Raw genomic sequence first — 18,604 nt, 5'->3', positions numbered from 1 at the left:
GACTGTAAACAAGGGGAGCGCAAAGGCTGCAACTCCGCAGCTCGATACTTGGCGGTGCTTTGGTGGGAAGGGCGAATCCCCAGGAACAGAGTGGGGTCCGGGAGGTTCTAGGGCCACAAGGGGGAAAGTGGTTCCACTGCTGGAAGGACATTTGGTAGAGACTGTTGAAGCCACCTGGTCCCAGCAGACCCCGGAAGGCGGCCATGTTAGCTGGTGCTGGGTCAAGGTTGTTAAGGGTGAAGCTGGTGCCAGATGTGGGTTGTGATTTTCCATAATCCCTGAGACACTGCTGCTACACTGTCTCGCAAACATCTGGGATGGGCTGGCACCTGGCTGCAGTCTCGGGGCATCGGCAACAACAGCGTCCAGGAGTTCCTGGGTGCAGCTGACATTCGGCCATTGCTCATTCAGCCATTCCTCAGTGAGACCCTCCCACAGAGGGGTGGAACGGGTCAAAGCCAAAGTACTTTGGAAGTAGGGGGCCGGGGAAAACAGCCGCATCTGAGACAAAACTTGGGGGAGAGGTGCTGCCTGGGGCCTGGTCACGGAGAGTGAAGAAGCGGGAAGTGGATGAGAGCTGAAGACAGAGGACGGATGCGCAATTGCTGATCCAGGAGAACAGACTGGGGAGCTGGGTGGCGCCATTTTCGTTGCTGCCACGCATGCGCATACGCACCTACGAGTCCCACAACAATCCATCCCAGTAGGCTAGCAGCGCCACCTAGTGAAGAGCAGAGCTGTTACCCAACTGGACCAACTTCACTCTTCAAGAACACAAGTCTCACCGCCGACTTAATTTATGGACGATAAAGAGCTAGATAGACTGACTTCTAGGGGAAAACGAAGCAATTTCAGTCCTACTTCAATCTGTTAGCAGATTCATCTATTCAATTTTCTTTCTTTTTTCTTTTTCCTTTTTCTCTTTTACAATTCTTTTCTTTTTCTTGTATATAGAAAGAGAAAACATTCATTTTTATTTTCAATTTTTATTAAAAATATCTTTCTTTAATTTTTATTACTGTACTTTTTACTTTTGTATAAATTTTTTCAAATTCTACTTTACTTCCATCATTTTATTTTAGCTTACTTCAGTGTACTCACCTTTTCAAATTCTCAATTTCCTTTTTTTCTTTCTTTTTCTTTTTTCCTCTTTTTCATTTCTTTTCCTTTTCTTGAATACAGAAAGAGAAAAACTTTATTTTTACTTTCAATTTCTATTAAAAATGTTTATTTAATTTTTATTACTATATTTTTTGTTGTTTGGTAAGTTTTTTCAAATTCTATTTTACTTCCATCATTTTATTTTAGTCTACTAGAGTGTATTCACGTTTCAAATTTTCAAATGATTTTTTTTTCTTTTTTATCTCTTTTTCTCTTGTTCATTTCTTTCCTTTTTTCTTAAATACAGAAAATGAAAAAATTCATATTTATTTTTAATTTTTATTAAAAATATTTTTCTTTAATTTTTTCTACTACATTCTTTACTTTTGTGTATATTTTTCAAATTCTATTTTACCCCCATCATCTCATTTTAGTCTACTTCAGTGTATTCATTTTTTCAAATTCTCAAACTATTTCTTCCCCCCATTTTTTTCTCTAATCTGTCAAACCACTTTCAACACCCAGACCAAAACACACCTAGGATCTAGCATCATCTACTAGATTTGTGTGTGTGTGTGTTTAATTTTTAATTCAATATTTTTTTAATTTTAATTTTTTTAGTTCAATTTTTCTACCTCATTAATTCCTTTCTCCCTTCAAAATGACAAAACTAAGGAATTCACCCCAAAAGAAAGAGCATGAAGAAACGACAGCCAGGGATTTAACCAACACAGATACAAGCAAGATGTCTGAACCAGAATTTAGAATCACGATGATAAGAATACTAGCTGGAGTCGAAAATAGATTAGAATCCCTTTCTGCAGAGATAAAAGAAGTAAAAAATAGCCAGAATGAAATTAAAAATGCTATAACTGAGCTGCAATCACAGATGGATGCAGCGGTGGCAAGAATGGACAATGCAGAACAGAGAATCAGCAATATAGAGGACAAACTTATAGAGAATAACGAAGCAGAAAAAAAGGGGGAGACTAAGGCAAAGAGCACGATTTAAGAATTAGAGAAATCAGTGACTCATTAAAAAGGAACATCAGAATCACAGGGGTCCCAGAAGAGGAAGAGGGAGAAATAGGGGTAGAATAGTTATGTGAGCAAATCATAGTGGAAAACTTTCCTAACCTGGGGAAAGACATCAAAATCCAGGAAGCACAGAGGACCCCCACTAGATTCAACAAAAACCAACCATCAACAAGACATATCATAGTCAAATTCACAAAATACTCAGGCAAGGAGAGAATCATGAAAGCAACAAGGGAAAAAAAGTCCCTAACCTACAAGGGAAGACATATCAGGTTTGCAGCAGACCTATCCACAAAAACTTGGCAGGCCAGAAGGGAGTGGTGGGATATATTCAGTGTGCTGAATCAGAAAAATATGCAGCCAAGAATTCTTTATCCAGCAAGGCTGTCATTCAAAATAGAAGGAGAGATAAAAAGTTTCCCAAACAAAAATTAAAGGAGTTACAAACCACTATACCAGCCCTGCAAGAAATTTTAAGGGGTACTTTCTGAGGGAAGAAAAGATGAAAAAAAAAATGTAAATAAAAAATATACATGTATATATATACACATATATACATATATATGTATGTATATATGTATATATGTATGTATATACACATACACACATATACATATATACACACATATATGTATATATGTGTATATATGTATACATATGTATGCACACATGTATGTATACATGTATGTATGTACACATGTATGTATACATATGTATATATGTACGCACATATACGTATATATACATATATATGTATATATGTAAATAAAATATATATATATGTAAATAAATACCAAAAGCACCAAAAGATTAGAAAGGACCAGAGAACAGCACCAGAAACTCCAACTCTACAAGACAAGCATCATAATGGCAATAAATTCATATCTTTCAGTACTCACTCTAAACGTTAATGGACTCAATGCTCCAATCAAAGACATAGGGTAACAGAATGGATAAGAAAACAAGATCCACCTATATGCTGTTTACAAGAGACCCACTTTAGACCTAAAGATTCTTCAGATTGAAAATAAGGGGATGGAGAACCATCTATCATGCTAATGGTCAACAAAAGAAAGCTGGAGTAGCCATACTTATATCAGACAATCTAGAGTTTAAAATAAATACTGTATCAAGGGATGCAGAAGGGCATTATATCATAATCAAGGGGTCTATAGACCAAGAAGACCTAACAATTGTAAACATTTATGTGCCAAATGTGGAAACACCCAAATATACAAATCAATTAATCACAAACATAAAGAAACTCATTGATAGTAATACCATAATAGTAGGAGACTTCAACACCACACTCACAGCAATGGACAGATCATTTAATCAAAAACTCAACAAGGAAGCAATGGCTTTGAATGACACACTGGACCAGATGGACTTAACAGATATATTCAGATCATTTCATCCTAAAGCACCAGAATATACATTCTTCTCAAGTGTACATGGAACGTTCTCAAGAATAGACCATATACTGGGACACAAATCAGCCCCAAGTAAGTATAAAAAGATCAAGATCATACCATGCATATTTTCAGACCACAACGCTATGAAACTTGAAATCAACTACAAGAAAAAATTTGGAAAGGTAACAAATATTTGGAGACTGAAGAACACCCTACTAAAGAATGAATGGGCTAACCAAGCAGTTAAAGAGGAAATTAAAAAGTATATGGAAGCCAATGAAAATGATAACAGCACAGCCCAAAACCTCTGGGATGCAGCAGAGGTGGTCATAAAAGGGAAATATATAGCATTCCAGGCCTTCCTAAAGAAGGAAGAAAGGTCTCAGATACACAACCTAACCTTATGCCTTAAGGGGCTGGAAAAAGAACAGCAAATAAAACCCAAAACCAGCGGAAGACAGGAAATAATAAAGATTAGAGCAGAAATTAATGCTATTGAAACAACAACAACAACAAAAAACAGTAGAACAGATCAATGAAACCAGAAGTTGGTTCTTTGAAAGAATTAACAAAATTGATAAGCCACTAGCCAGTTTGATCAAGAAGAAAGAGGAAAGAACCCAAATAAATAAAATCAAGAATGAAAGAGGAGAGATCACAACCAACACAACAGAAATAAAAACAATAATAAGAGAATATTATGAGCCATTATATGCCAATAAAATGGGCAATCTGGAAGAAATGGACAAATTCCTAGAAACATATACACTACCAAAACTGAAACAGGAAGAAATAGAAAATTTGAACAGACCCGTAACCAGTAAGGAAATTGAATTAGTAATCAAAAATCTGCCAAAAAAACAAGAGTCCAAGGCAAGATGGCTTTCCTGGGGAATTCTACCAAACATTTAAGGAAGAGTTAACACCTATTCTCTTGAAGGTTTTCCAAAAAATACAAATAGAAGGAAAACTTCCAAACTCTTTCTATGAAGCCAGCATTACCTTGATTCCAAAACCAGACAGAGACCCCACTAAAAAGGAGAATGATAGACCAATTTCCCTGATGAACATGGATGCAAAAACCCTCAACAAGATATTAGCCAACCGGATCCAACAATACATTAAAAAAAGTATTCACCACGACCAAGTGGGATTTATACCTGGGATGCAGGGCTGGTTCAATATCTGCAAAACAACGTGATTCATCACACCAATAAAAGAAAGGACAAGAACCATATGATCCTCTCAATAGATGCAGAGAAAGCATTTGACAAAATACAGCATTCTTTCTTTATAAAAACCCTCAAGAAAGTAGGGATAGAAGGATCATACCTCAAGATCATAAAAGCCATATATAAACGACCCAATGCTAATATCATCCTCAATGGGGAAAAACTGAGAGCTTTCCCCCTAAGATCAGGAAGGAGACAGGTATGTCCACTCTCACCACTGTTATTCAACATAGTATTGGAAGTCTTAGCCTCTGCAATCAGACAACACAGAGAAATAAAAGGCATCCAAATCGGCCAGGAGGAGGTCAAACTTTCATTCTTCATAGACGACATGATACTCTATATGGAAAACCCAAAAGATGTCACCAAAAAACTGCTAGAACTGATTCATGAATTCAGCAAAGTCGCAGGATATAAAATCAACGCACAGAAATCGGTTGCATTCCTATACACCAACAATGAAGCAACAGAAAGAGAAATCAAGGAATTGGTCCCATTTACAATTGCACAAAAAAACATAAAATACCTAGGAATAAATCTAACCAAAGAGGTGAAAAATCTATACACTGAAAACTATAGAAACCTTATGAAAGAAACTGAAGAAGACACAAAAAATGGAAAAAGATTCCATGCTTCTGGATAGGAAGAACAAATATTGTTAAAATGTCGATACTACCCAAAGCAATCTACATATTCAATGCAATCCCTATCAAAGTAACACCAGCATTCTTCACAGAGCTAGAACAAATAATCCTAAAATTTGTATGGAACCAGAAAAGACCCCGAAGAGCCAAAGCAATATTGAAAAAGAAAACCAAAGCAGGAGGCATCACAATGCCGGACTTCAAGCTATACTACAAATCTGTAATCATCAAGACAGTATGGTAGTGGCACAAGAGCAGACATTCAGATCAATGGAACAGAATAGAGAACCAGGAAATGGACCCACAAATATATGGCCAACTAATCTTTGACAAAGCAGGAAAGAATATCCAATGGAATAAAGACAGTCTCTTCAGCAAGTGGTGCTGGGAAAACTGGACAGCGACATGCAGAAGAATGAACCTGGACCACTTTCTTACACCATACACAAAAATAAACTCAAAATGCATGCAAGTCTCAATGTAAGACAGCAATCCATCAAAATCCTCGAGGAGAAAGCAGGCAAAAAACTCTTTGATCTTGGCCGCAGCAACTTCTTACTCAACACGTCTCTGGAGTCAAGGGAAACAAAAGCAAAAATGAACTACTGGGACCTCATCAAAATAAAAAGTTTCTGCACAGTGAAGGAAACAATCAACAAAACTAAAAGGCAACTGAAAGAATGGGAGAAGATATTTGCAAATGTCATATCAGATAAAGGGTTAGTATCCAAAATCTATACAGGACTTATCAAACTCAACACCCCAAAAACAAATAATCCAGTGAAGAAATGGGCAAAAGACATGAATAGACACTTCTCCAGAGAAGACACCCAAATGGCCAACTGATACATGAAAAAATGCTCAACATCACTCATCAGGGAAACATAAATCAAAACCACAATGAGATACCACCTTACACCTGTCAGAATGACTAACATTAACAATTCAGGCAACAACAGATGTTGGCAAGGATATGGAGAAAGAGGATCTCTTTTGCATTGTTGGTGGCAACGCAAGCTGGTGCAGCCACTCTGGAAAACAGTATGGAGGTTCCTCAAAAAACTAAAAATAGAACTACCTTATGACCCAGTAATTGCACTACTAGGCATTTATCCAAGGGATACAAGTGTGCTGTTTCGAAGGGACACATGCACTCCCATGTTTATAGCCGCACTACCAACAATAGCCAAAGTATGGAAAGAGCCCAAATGTCCATCTATGGATGAATGAATAAAGAAGATGTGGTATATATATATACAATGGAGTATTACTCAGCAATCAAAAAGAATGAAATCTTGCCATTTGCAACTACGTGGATGGAACTGGAGGGTATTATGCTAAGTGAAATTAGTCAGTCAGAGAAAGACAAAAATCATATGACTTCACTCATATGAGGACTTTAAGAGACAAAACCGATGAACATAAGGGAAGGGAAACAAAAATAATATAAAAATAGGGAGGGGGACAAAACAGAAGAGACTCATAAATATTGAAAACAAACTGAGGGTTGCTGGAGGGGCTGTGGGAGGGGGGATGGGCTAAATGGGTAACGGGCACTAAGGAATCTACTCCTGAAATCATTGCAGTATATGCTAACTAATTTGGATGTAAATGTTAAAAAATAAAAAATAAAATTAAAACAAAAGAATTTATTTACAATGATTACACATACATATATGGAAAATAGTAAATATTCGAGAAAGACTTCAACATTAGATTCTGAGACATTTTAAAAGACAAACCAGGTCATGATTTGAGTCAGACTGAAAGCCTCTGAGGACCCTGTGTAGGTCCTGTGAGTAATGCAAACAGCCTGGAAGACCATTTTCTGGAGGCTGAAGGATGTTACTTTTGTGGACAAATCATAAAAGTAGGAAAGCCCCTGTTCTAGGAGAGTGCCCTGGGGGGAGGGAAATGATGCCAGTGGCCAGCACAGTGGGGGAGCCTGAGAATGGAGAGAGCAGAATGCCTGGTTCTGCTAGTGAAGGAGGGCTCTTGATAGCAATGAGCATCTGCCCAGTGCCTGGTGGAGACCAACCAGGGCTTCTTAGGCTACTTTCTCTGAGGGAGGCAGCAGCAGGGGTCCCCAATGGACTCAGTGTCTGTGTAGGGACAAAAGGTGAGCCTCTGAGATAGGAAGGAGCCACATTCTCAGCCCACATCCAGATAGAGGGCTACATCTCATGCTCAGCAGAGAAGCAGGAGATGGTGTGGGAGGATTTATCTTCTATGTAAGGTAGGTAATTTGTGCAGTGACTTCATTTGCCCATATAAATGTAGGTAAAAGCTTATTCCTTGACCCCAACTGACTTATCATCTAAAGGAGAGGAGAGAAAGCCTAGGTGAGTTCTCCATCAGTGGTCAATGGTGGGGAATTCTCTTCGCACACATTGGTTCCAAGAAACCCCATGGTCCATGAGCTTCAGTGAACTAGCCTATGCTCCATAGGGGTACAAGCTTTTCTCAGAGACTTTAAAAACTTTTCCAGGAATATGAGAGATCTCATAAGCTGCCCCAATTTAATTTTTAGGTTTGATTAGAACTTCAGTAAGAAACACACTGCATTTCTCCAAGTCATCCATTCTTGCTCTAAATAACCAACACGCATTTGCCAAGGGCCATTTCCTGTGAATTTATGGGTTCTATTTCTTTTATAAGGTATGAAGTGATGATCTTTTCCAGTGACATCTGACAGCCCTTATCTTCTAAGTCAAAATAGTTTTTGTGGTCTGAGCACTGTTTTGGAAATTGATGCTGGGTGGGGAATGTGGGTTAGCTGTGGGAAGTGTTTGGGTCCGTGACTGGAATGCTGTGACAGTTCTAAGGCCATGGTCAGTGGGTTTGGGAGAAGGATGGCTGCAAAGGGAAGCACAAAGAGGAGGAGTGGCAGAAGACCTGCAGTACTCTCTCAACTCCACAGCCCCCTCCTTTTATTCTCTGGCACCAGCACTTGGCCTTTATGACATCAAGCCTCCCAGCCAATCATAGAGAATCATAGAGCTTTGCTTTCACAATGGATTGTCCAAGGCGATTCATGAATGAAAGCACCTTTACTACCAGTATAAATACATACTTCTTTGCTTGTGCTAGTTAGCATGCTTGGGTGAGGGCAATTATTTTAGTCATATGAACTTTAATTTCTGGGCAATTAAATTAAATTTAATTTTTGTGAGTTCTATATTTTAAAGGTGAATTTGCTTCTATGATGTCATTTAAAAACATGAATAAAATAAGGTCAGATGTATCTAAGGGAATTGATATTATTTTAAGAATATGCTAAAAGTACTGAGAATTAGCCAAATAATTTGGTAACAAAGAGGAACCGCTAGTACTTTAAACATTAAAAAAATTCCACCAAACAACTATTAGAACTAATAAATGGGGGCGCCTGGGTGGCTCAGTCGGTTAAGCACCCTACTTCAGCCCAAGTCATGATCTCACAGTTTGTGAGTATGAGCCCCACGTCGGGGTCTGTGTTGACAGCTCAGAGCCTGAAGCCTGCTTCAGATTCTGTGTCTCCCTCTCTCTCTGCCTCTACCCCGCTCTCTCTCTTTCTCAAAAATAATTAAACATTAAAAAAATTTAAAAAAGAACTAATAAATGAATTCAGTAATGGTGCAGAATACAAAACTAATGTACAGAAATTATTGTGTTTCTATATGCTAAGAATGAAATAGCAGAAAGAGAAATTAAGAAAATGATGCCATTTACAATCACATCAAAAAGAATAAAATACCCAGGAATAAATTTAGCCAGGGAGATGAAAGACCTATACACGGAAAATGATGACATTGATGAAAGAAATTGAAAACAACACAAACAAATGGAAAGATATTGTTACCATGGATTGGAAGAATATTGTTAAAATGTTTATACCACCCAAGCAGATTTAATGATATTCCTATCAAAATACCAATAGTACTTTTCACAGAACTAGAACAAATAATCCTAAAATTTATATGGAAACACAAAGGACCCCAAACATTAGCCAAAGCAATCTTGAGAAAGAACAAAACTGAAGGTATCATAATCCCAGATTTCAAGGTATACCACAAAGATATAGTGATCAAAACTGTATGGTACCACCATAAAACAAGACACATAGATCAATGGAGTAGAATATAAAGCCCAGAAATAAACCTACAATTATATGGTCAATTAATCTATGTCAAAGGAGGCAAGAATATTCAGTGGAGAAAAGACAGTCTCTTCAATAAATGGTGTTTGGAAAACTGGACAGCTACATGTAAAAGAATGAAATTGGACCACTTTCTTACACTATAGACAAAAATAAACTGAAAATGGATCGAAGACCTGAATGTAAGATCTGAAACCATAAAACTTCTAAAAGAAAACATAGGCAGTAAATTTTTGGACATTGGCCTTAGCAACAGTTTTCTGGATATGTCTCCTTGGGGCAGGGAAACAAAAATAAACAAACAAACAAAAACAAAAACAAACTATTGGACTATACCAAAATAAAAAGCTTTTGCACAACAAAGAAAGCCATCAACAAAATGAAAAGACAACCTATTGAATGGGAAAAGATATTTGTAAATGATATATCTGATAAGGGGTCAATATCCAACATATATAAAGAACTCATACAATTCAACACCAAAACAAAAAAACAAACAACCAAAAACAACTTGATTAAAAACTGGGCAGAGGACCTGAATGGTCAATAATATTGTAATAACGTTGTATGGTAACAGATGGTGACTACTTATCATAGTGAGTACTGAGTAATGTATAGAATTGTTGATTCACTATGTTGTATACCTGAAATTAAAGTAACATTGTCAACTTGTATGTCAATAAAGCAAACAAGAACCTTAGTCCTTTTACATGAGAGACTGTATTAGGGTTCTTCAGAGAAATAGAATGAATAGGATGTATATATAATACATGTGTTTATATCTATGAGAGTTATTATAAGGACTTGGCTTACACGGTTATGAAGGCTGAGAAATACAGTACTGGGAGGGCTGATGGTATAGCCGCCATCCAGGTCAGAGGCCAAAGGCAGGAGGAGACCAACGTCCCAGCTTGAGAACAATCAGGTAGAACTTTTATTCTATTCAGGCCTTCAACTGATTGGATGAAGCCCACCCACATTGGGGAGAGCAGTCTGCTTCACTCAGTCTAGGGATTCAAATGTTAATCTCATCCAGAAACACCTTCACAACGCATCCAGAAATAATATTTAGCTAAGTATCAGGGGCCTAGTCAAGTTGACACATTAGCCATCAGAGACCCAAGTGTTAATTTTACTCTTTTGGTACATTATTTATGTAACAAATTATAATAAAGGAGCAATCAACTTACTTTTATTTGTATGCATTTAAGTATACACAGATTTATAAATATATACACAGGTAATAAGTTAAAGTTTCTAACTATGGCTTAAAATATAATTAACTTAATTGTATATTAATGAAACATATATATATCATACTAAAATTATCAGTTGAATGAAATGTAACAACTATTTGAAATAATAGAATATCACATCTGTATACCTGTATCTTTCTGTTATGTATCCTGTGCAATTAACTACCAATTGTTAATTAGAGTAACCAATCTTTTTTTTTTTTTTAATGAGAAATGTGGGGGGAAAAAAGAGAAACTTGGGGATGAAGAGTTAAAAATCACACAGCTATATATTTCTGAGTATTTATCTTACATTATTTTAAAATCAGAGAAGGTAGGGGCGCCTGGGTGTCTCAGTCGGTTAGGCATCCGACTTCGGCTCAGGTCATAATCTCGCGGTCCGTGAGTTTGAGTCCTGCGTCAGGCTCTGTGCTGACAGCTCAGAGCCTGGAGCCTGTTTCAGATTCTGTGCCTCCCTCTCTCTCTGACCCTCCCCCCCATTCATGCTGTCTCTCCCTGTCTCAAAAATAAATAAACGTTAAAAAAAATAAAAATAAATAAAAAAATAAAATCAGAGAAGGCAAAACCAAACATATATGCAAATATGCAAATAATCATGTTCAATAATCAATGTGTTTCTAAATCTTTTTTTCTTTTCAGAAAATGTATAGGTCTTAGGGAAGGAAAAAATAAGATAAAAACAGAGAGGGAGGCAAACCATAAGAAACTCTTAAATGCAGAGAACAAATTGAGGGTTGCTGAAGGTGGGGGTAAGTGGGGAGATGGGTTAAACGGGTGACGGGCTTTAAGAAGGGCACTTTTTGGGATGAGCACTGGGTGTCATATGTAAGAGATGAATCACTGGGTTCTACTCTTGAAGCCAAGACTACATTGTATGTTAACTAACTTGAATATATATGTAAAAAAGAAAATATATAATTCTTTAAAGATTACTTATTAATTGATTTGCTTGAAGTTTTTAAAACTAGTTAAAAATGTGGAGATGACAATTTAACACATCAAAACTTTGTGAAATGTAGTATTGTAAGTAATTTATAAAATTGAGGCATTTAAAAAAACATTCATTGGGGCTCCTGGGTGGCTCAGTTGAATATCAGACTGTTGATTTCAGATCAGGTCATGATCGCAACGTTTTGTGGGATTGAGTCTTGCGTCAGGCTCTATGCTGACAGCCTGGAGCCAGCTTGGGATTTTCTCTCTCTCTGTCCCTCTCAAAATAAGTAAATTAATTTAAAAAATTAAAAAAAAAACATTCATGGAAGATTGAGGGAAGATGGCAGTGTAGGAGGACGCTGGGCTCACCGCATCCTGCTGATCACTTAGATTCCACCTATAACTGCCTAAATAACCCAGAAAACCACCAGAGGACTAGCAGAATGGACTCTCCGGAGCCAAGTGTAGACGAGAGGCCCACAGAAGAGGGTAGGAAGGCCAGAGAGGTGGTTGCACGCTACACGGACTGGTGGGAGGGAGCTGGGGGGGAGGGGTGGCCCGCCGGCCAAGCAGAGCCCCCGAGTCTGGCTTGCAAAAGCAGAGGGGCCAGACGGAGTGTGTTCCAACAGCAAGCGGGACTTGACATCTGGAAGGTTATAAGCTAACAGCTCTGCTTGGAGAGCAGGAGGGCTGGAGGACAAGGGAGGGAGAGTTGTTGAGCCCCTGACGACAGAACTCAGCTTGGCGGGGAACAAAGGCGCTCCCCAGTGCCATCTCCCTTGCCCATCCCCCAGCCAAAATCCCAAAGGGAACCGGTTCCTGCCAGGGAACTTGCTTGCACCGCACAAACATCCAACGCTGTGCTTCTGCAGATCCATCCCTCCAACGGGTCTGACTCCCGCCCGGTGCCACAGGGCCCCTCCCGACAGATCTCTGAAGGATAAGCGAGCTGAGCCTGCCCCTCCCACCCCTGTGCACCTTGCCGATCCGCCCCAGCTAATATGCCAGATCCCCAGCACCACAAGCCTGGCAGTGTGCAAGTAGCCCAGACAGGCCACGCCACCCCACAGTGAATCCTGCCCCTAGGAGAGGGGAAGAGAAGGCACACACCAGTCTGACTGTGGCCCCAGCGGTGGGCTAGGGGCAGACATCAGGTCTGACTGCGGCCCCGCCCACCAACGCAAGTTATTCAAGACAGCACAGGGGAAGTGCCCCGCAGTCCCGCACCACTCCAGGGACTATCCAAAATGACCAAACAGAAGAATTCCCCTCAAAAGAATATCCAGGAAATAGCAACAGCTAATGAACTGATCAAAAAGGATTTAAACAATATAACAGAAAGTGAATTTAGAATAATAGTCATAAAATTAATCACTGGGCTTGAAAACGGTATAGAGAACAGCAGAGAATCTATTGCTACAGAGATCAAGGGACTAAGGAACAGTCAGGAGGAGCTAAAAAATGCTATAAATGAGCTGCAAAATAAAATGGAAACAACCACGGCTCGGATTGAAGAGGCAGAGGAGAGAATAGGTGAACTAGAAGATAAAATTATGGAAAAAGAAGAAGCTGAGAAAAAGAGAGATAAAAAGATCCAGGAGTATGAGGGGAAAATTAGAGAACTAAGTGATGCACTAAAGAGAAATAATCTATGCATAATTGGTATTCCAGAGGAGGAAGAGAGAGGGAAAGGTGCTGAAGGTGTACTTGAAGAAATAATAGCTGAGAACCTCCCGGATCTGGGGAAGGAAAAAGGCATTGAAATCCAAGAGGCACAGAGAACTCCCTTCAGACGTAACTTGAATCGATCTTCTGCACGACATATCATAGTGAAACTGGCAAAATCCAAGGATAAAGAGAAAATTCTGAAAGCAGCTAGAGATAAACAGGCTCTAACTTATAAAGGGAGACCTATAAGACTCGTGACCGATCTCTCTACTGAAACTTGGCAGGCCAGGAAGGAATGGCAGGAAATCTTCAATGTGATGAACAGAAAAAAATATGCAGCAGAGAATCCTTTATCCAGCAAGTCTGTCATTCAGAATAGAAGGAGAGATAAAGGTCTTCCCAAACAAATAAAAACTGAAGGAATTCACCACCACTAAACCAGCCCTACAAGAGATCCTAAGGGGGATCCTGTGAGACAAAGTACCAGAGACATCGCCACAAGCATGAAACCTACGGACATCACAATGACTCTAAACCCATATCTTTCTATAATAACACTGAACGTAAATGGACTAAATGCGCCAACCAAAAGACATAGGGTATCAGAATGGATAAAAAAACAAGACCCATCTATTTGCTGTCTACAAGAGACTCATTTTAGACCTGAGGACATCTTCAGATTGAAAGTGAGGGGATGGAGAACTATTTATCATGCCACTGGAAGTCAAAAGAAAGCTGGAGTAGCCATACTTATATCAGACAAATTAGACTTTAAATTAAAGGCTGTAACAAGAGATGAAGAAGGGAATTATATAATAATTACAGGGAATTAGGGAGAATTACAGGGAATCAGGAAGAGCTAACAATTATAAATGTCTATGCGCCGAATACGGGAGCCCCCAAATATATAAAACAATTACTCACAAACATAAGCAACCTTATTGATAAGAATGTGGTAATTGCAGGGGACTTTAACACTACACTTACAGAAATGGACAGATCATCTAGACACACGGTCAATAAAGAAACAAGGGCCCTGAATGATACAGTGGATCAGATGGACTTGACATATATATTTAGAACTCTGCATCCCAAAGCAACAGAATATACTTTCTTCTCGAGTGCACGTGGAACATTCTCCAAGATAAATCACATACTGGGTCACAAAACAGCCCTTCATAAGTATACAAGAATTGAAATCATACCATGCATACTTTCAGACCACAATGCTATGAAACTAGAAATCAACCACAGGAAAAAGTCTGGAAAACCTCCAAAAGCATGGAGCTTAAAGAACACCCTACTACAGAATGAGTGGGTCAACCAGGCAATTAGAGAAGAAATTTAAAAATATATGGAAACAAATGAAAATGAAAATACAACAATCCAGACGCTTTGGGATGCAGCGAAGGCAGTCCTGAGAAGAAAACACATTGCAATCCAGGCCTATCTCAAGAAACCAGAAAAATCCCAAATACAAAATCTAACAGCACACCTAAAGGAAATAGAAGCAGAACAGCAAAGGCAGCCTAAACCCAGCAGCAGAAGAGAAATAATAAAGATCAGAGCAGAAATAAACAATATAGAATCTAAAAAAACTGTAGAGCAGATCAACGAAACCAAGAGTTGGTTTTTTGAAAAAATAAACAAAATTGATAAACCTCTAGCCAGGCTTCTCAAAAAGAAAAGGGAGATGACCCAAATAGATAAAATCATGAATGAAAATGGAATTATTACAACCAATCCCTCAGAGATACAAGCAATTATCAGGGAATACTATGAAAAATTATATGCCAACAAACTGGACAACCTGGAAGAAATGGACAAATTCCTAAACACCCACACGCTTCCAAAACTCAATCAGGAGGAAATAGAAAGCTTGAACAGACCCATAACCAGCAAAGAAATTGAATCAGTCATCAAAAATCTCCCAACAAATAAGAGTCCAGGACCAGATGGCTTCCTAGGGGAGTTCTACCAGACGTTTAAAACAGAGATAATACCTATCCTTCTCAAGCTAATCCAAGAAATAGAAAGGGAAGGAAAACTTCCAGACTCATTCTATGAAGCCAGTATTACTTTGATTCCCAAACCAGACAGAGACCCAGTAAAAAAAGAGAACTACAGGTCAATATCCCTGATGAATATGGATGCAAAAATTCTCAATAAGATACTAGCAAATCGAATTCAACAGCATATAAAAAGAATGATTGACCATGATCAAGTGGGATTCATTCCTGGGCTGCAGGGCTGGTTCAACATTTGCAAATCAATCAATGTGATACATCACATTAGTAAAAAAAAAGAATCATATGATCCTGTCAATCGATGCAGAAAAGGCCTTTGACAAAATTCAGCACCGTTTCTTAATAAAAACCCTCGAGAAATTTGGGATACAAGGAACATACTTAAAGATCATAAAAGCCATTTATGAAAAGCCCACACACAGCTAACATCATCCTCAATAGGGAAAAACAGAGCTTTTTCCCTGAGATCAGAAACACGACAGGGATGTCCACTCTCACCGCTGTTGTTTAACACAGTGTTGGAAGTGCTAGCATCAGCAATCAGACAACAAAAGGAAATCAAAGGCATCAAAATTGGTAAAGATGAAGTCAAGCTTTCACTTTTTGCAGATGACATGATACTCTACGTGGAAAACCCGATAGACTCCACCAAAAGTCTGCTAGAACTCATACATGAATTCAGCAAAGTCGCAGGATACAAAATCAATGTACAGAAATCAGTTGCATTCTTATACACTAATAATGAAGCAACAGAAAGACAAATAAAGAAACTGATCCCATTCACAAGTGCACCAAGAAGCATAAAATACCTAGGGATAAATCTAACCAAAGATGTAAAAGATCTGTATGCTGAAAACTATAGAAAGCTTATGAAGGAAACTGAAGAAGATATAAAGAAATGGGAAAACATTCCGTGCTCATGGATTGGAAGAATAAATATTGTCAAAATGTCAATACTACCCAAAGCTAATTACACATTCAATGCAATCCCAATCAAAATTGCACCAGCATTCTTCTTGAAGCTAGAACAAGCAATCCTAAAATTCATATGGAACCACAAAAGGCCCCAAATAGCCAAAGTAATTTTGAAGAAGAAGACCAAAGCAGGAGGCATCACAATCCCAGACTTTAGCCTCTACTACAAAGCTGTAATCACCAAAACAGCATGGTAATGGCACAAAAACAGACACATAGACCAATGGAATAGAATAGAAACCCCAGAACTAGACCCACAAACGTATGGCCAATTAATCTTTGACAAAGCAGGAAAGAACATCCAATGGAAAAAAGACAGTCTCTTTATAAATTTTTTTTATAACATTTATTTATTTTTGAGACAGAGAGAGACAGAGCATGAACGGGGGAGGGTCAGAGAGAGGGAGACACAGAATCTGAAACAGGCTCCAGGCTCTGAGCTGTCAGCACAGAGCCCGACGTGGGGCTCGAACTCACAGCCCTCACGGACCGCGAGATCATGACCTGAGCTGAAGTCGGCCGCTTAACCGACTGAGCCACCCAGGCGCCCCTAAAAAAGACAGTCTCTTTAACAAATGGTGTTGGGAGAACTGGACAGCAACATGCAGAAGATTGAAACTAAACCACTTTCTCACACCATTCACAAAAATAAACTCAAAATGGATAAAGGACCTGGATGTGAGACAGGAAACCATCAAAACCCTAGAGGAGAAAGCAGGAAAAGACCTCTCTGACCTCAGCCGTAGCAATCTCTTACTTGACACATCCCCAAAGGCAAGGGAATTAAAAGCAAAAATGAACTGTTGGGACTTCATGAAGATAAAAAGCTTCTGCACAGTAAAGGAAACAATCAACAAAACTAAAAGGCAACCAATGGAATGGGAAAAGATATTTGCAAATGACATATTGGACAAAGGGCTAGTATCCAAAATCCATAAAGAGCTCACCAAACTCCACACCCGAAAAACAAATAACCCAGTGAAGAAATGGGCAGAAAACATGAATAGACACTTCTCTAAAGAAGACATCCGGATGGCCAACAGGCACATGAAAAGATGCTCTATGTCGTTCCTCATCAGGGAAATACAAATGAAAACTACACTCAGATATTACCTCATGCCAGTCAGAGTGGACAAAATGAACAAATCAGGAGACTATAGATGCTGGAGAGGATGTGGAGAAACAGGAACCCTCCTGCACTGTTGGTGGGAATGCAAATTGGTGCAGCCACTCTGGAAAACAGTGTGGAGGTTCCTCAAAAAATTAAAAATAGACCTACCCTATGACCCAGCAGTAGCAGTGCTAGGAATTTACCCAATGGATACAGAAGTACTGATGCATAGGGGCACTTGTACCCCAATGTTTATAGCAGCACTTTCAACAATAGCCAAATTATGGAAAGAGCCTAAATGTCCATCCACTGATGAATGGATAAAGAAATTGTGGTTTATATACACAATGGAGTACTACGTGGCAATGAGAAAGATTGAAATATGGCCCTTTGTAGCAACGTGGATGGAACTGGAGAGTGTGATGCTAAGTGAAATAAGTCATACAGAGAAAGACAGATACCACATGGTTTCACTCTTATGTGGATCCTGAGAAACTTAACAGAAACCATTGGGGGAGGGGAAGGGAAAAAAAAAGAAAAAAAAAAAAAAAAGAGGTTAGAGTGGGAGAGAGAGCCAAAGCATAAGAGACTCTTAAAAACTGAGAACAAACTGAGGGTTGATGGGGGGTGGGAGGGAGGGGAGGCTGGGTGATAGGTATTGAGGAGGGCACTTTTGGGAGGAGCACTGGGTGTTGTATGGAAACCAATTTGACAATAAATTTCATATATTGAAAAAAAACCATTCATTATTTTTATTACTTTATTTGTTCAATACTTTATGCATATGATTTTTAAGCTTAAACTAGTTATGGAAATAATGGAAACATTTAACTCATAAAACCAATCTTGGAATTTTCTGAAGTTTGAATTGTGAGAAATGTAATATTGGTCTTAGATAAACCAAAATATTTTACTAGCTTTTTTTTTATGATGATAAATTAGTAAAGACTGAATCATACTGAAGTTTTTCTTTTATTTTGAAAATGATGCTTTTTGTCATTATCTTATAGGCAATTATAAAAGCTATTAGGTAAGTATACTTAAAAAAAAAACAGATTACTGGTTT

General features: G+C 38.6%; 1 protein-coding gene across 1 annotated transcript in view; it reads right to left on the bottom strand.

The window, feature by feature from the left end:
- Nucleotides 1-351: 351 nt before the first annotated feature.
- TCAIM (T cell activation inhibitor, mitochondrial) overlaps nucleotides 352-18,604 on the bottom strand; it is a 98,243-nt gene continuing 79,990 nt past the window's right edge. Inside the window, exon 11 of the mRNA XM_053904140.1 lies at nucleotides 352-721. Coding sequence (XP_053760115.1) covers nucleotides 709-721 — 13 coding nt within the window. The 3' untranslated portion in view covers nucleotides 352-708. The remainder of the gene's footprint in view (nucleotides 722-18,604) is intronic.

This window comes from Panthera pardus, unplaced genomic scaffold, assembly GCF_024362965.1.
Source record: "Panthera pardus isolate Hobbes unplaced genomic scaffold, ASM2436296v1 HiC_scaffold_16, whole genome shotgun sequence".
Lineage (NCBI taxonomy): Eukaryota > Metazoa > Chordata > Mammalia > Carnivora > Felidae > Panthera > Panthera pardus.
The sequence above is the reverse complement of the archived record's forward strand: the minus strand, read 5'-3'. Positions and strand labels throughout refer to the sequence as shown.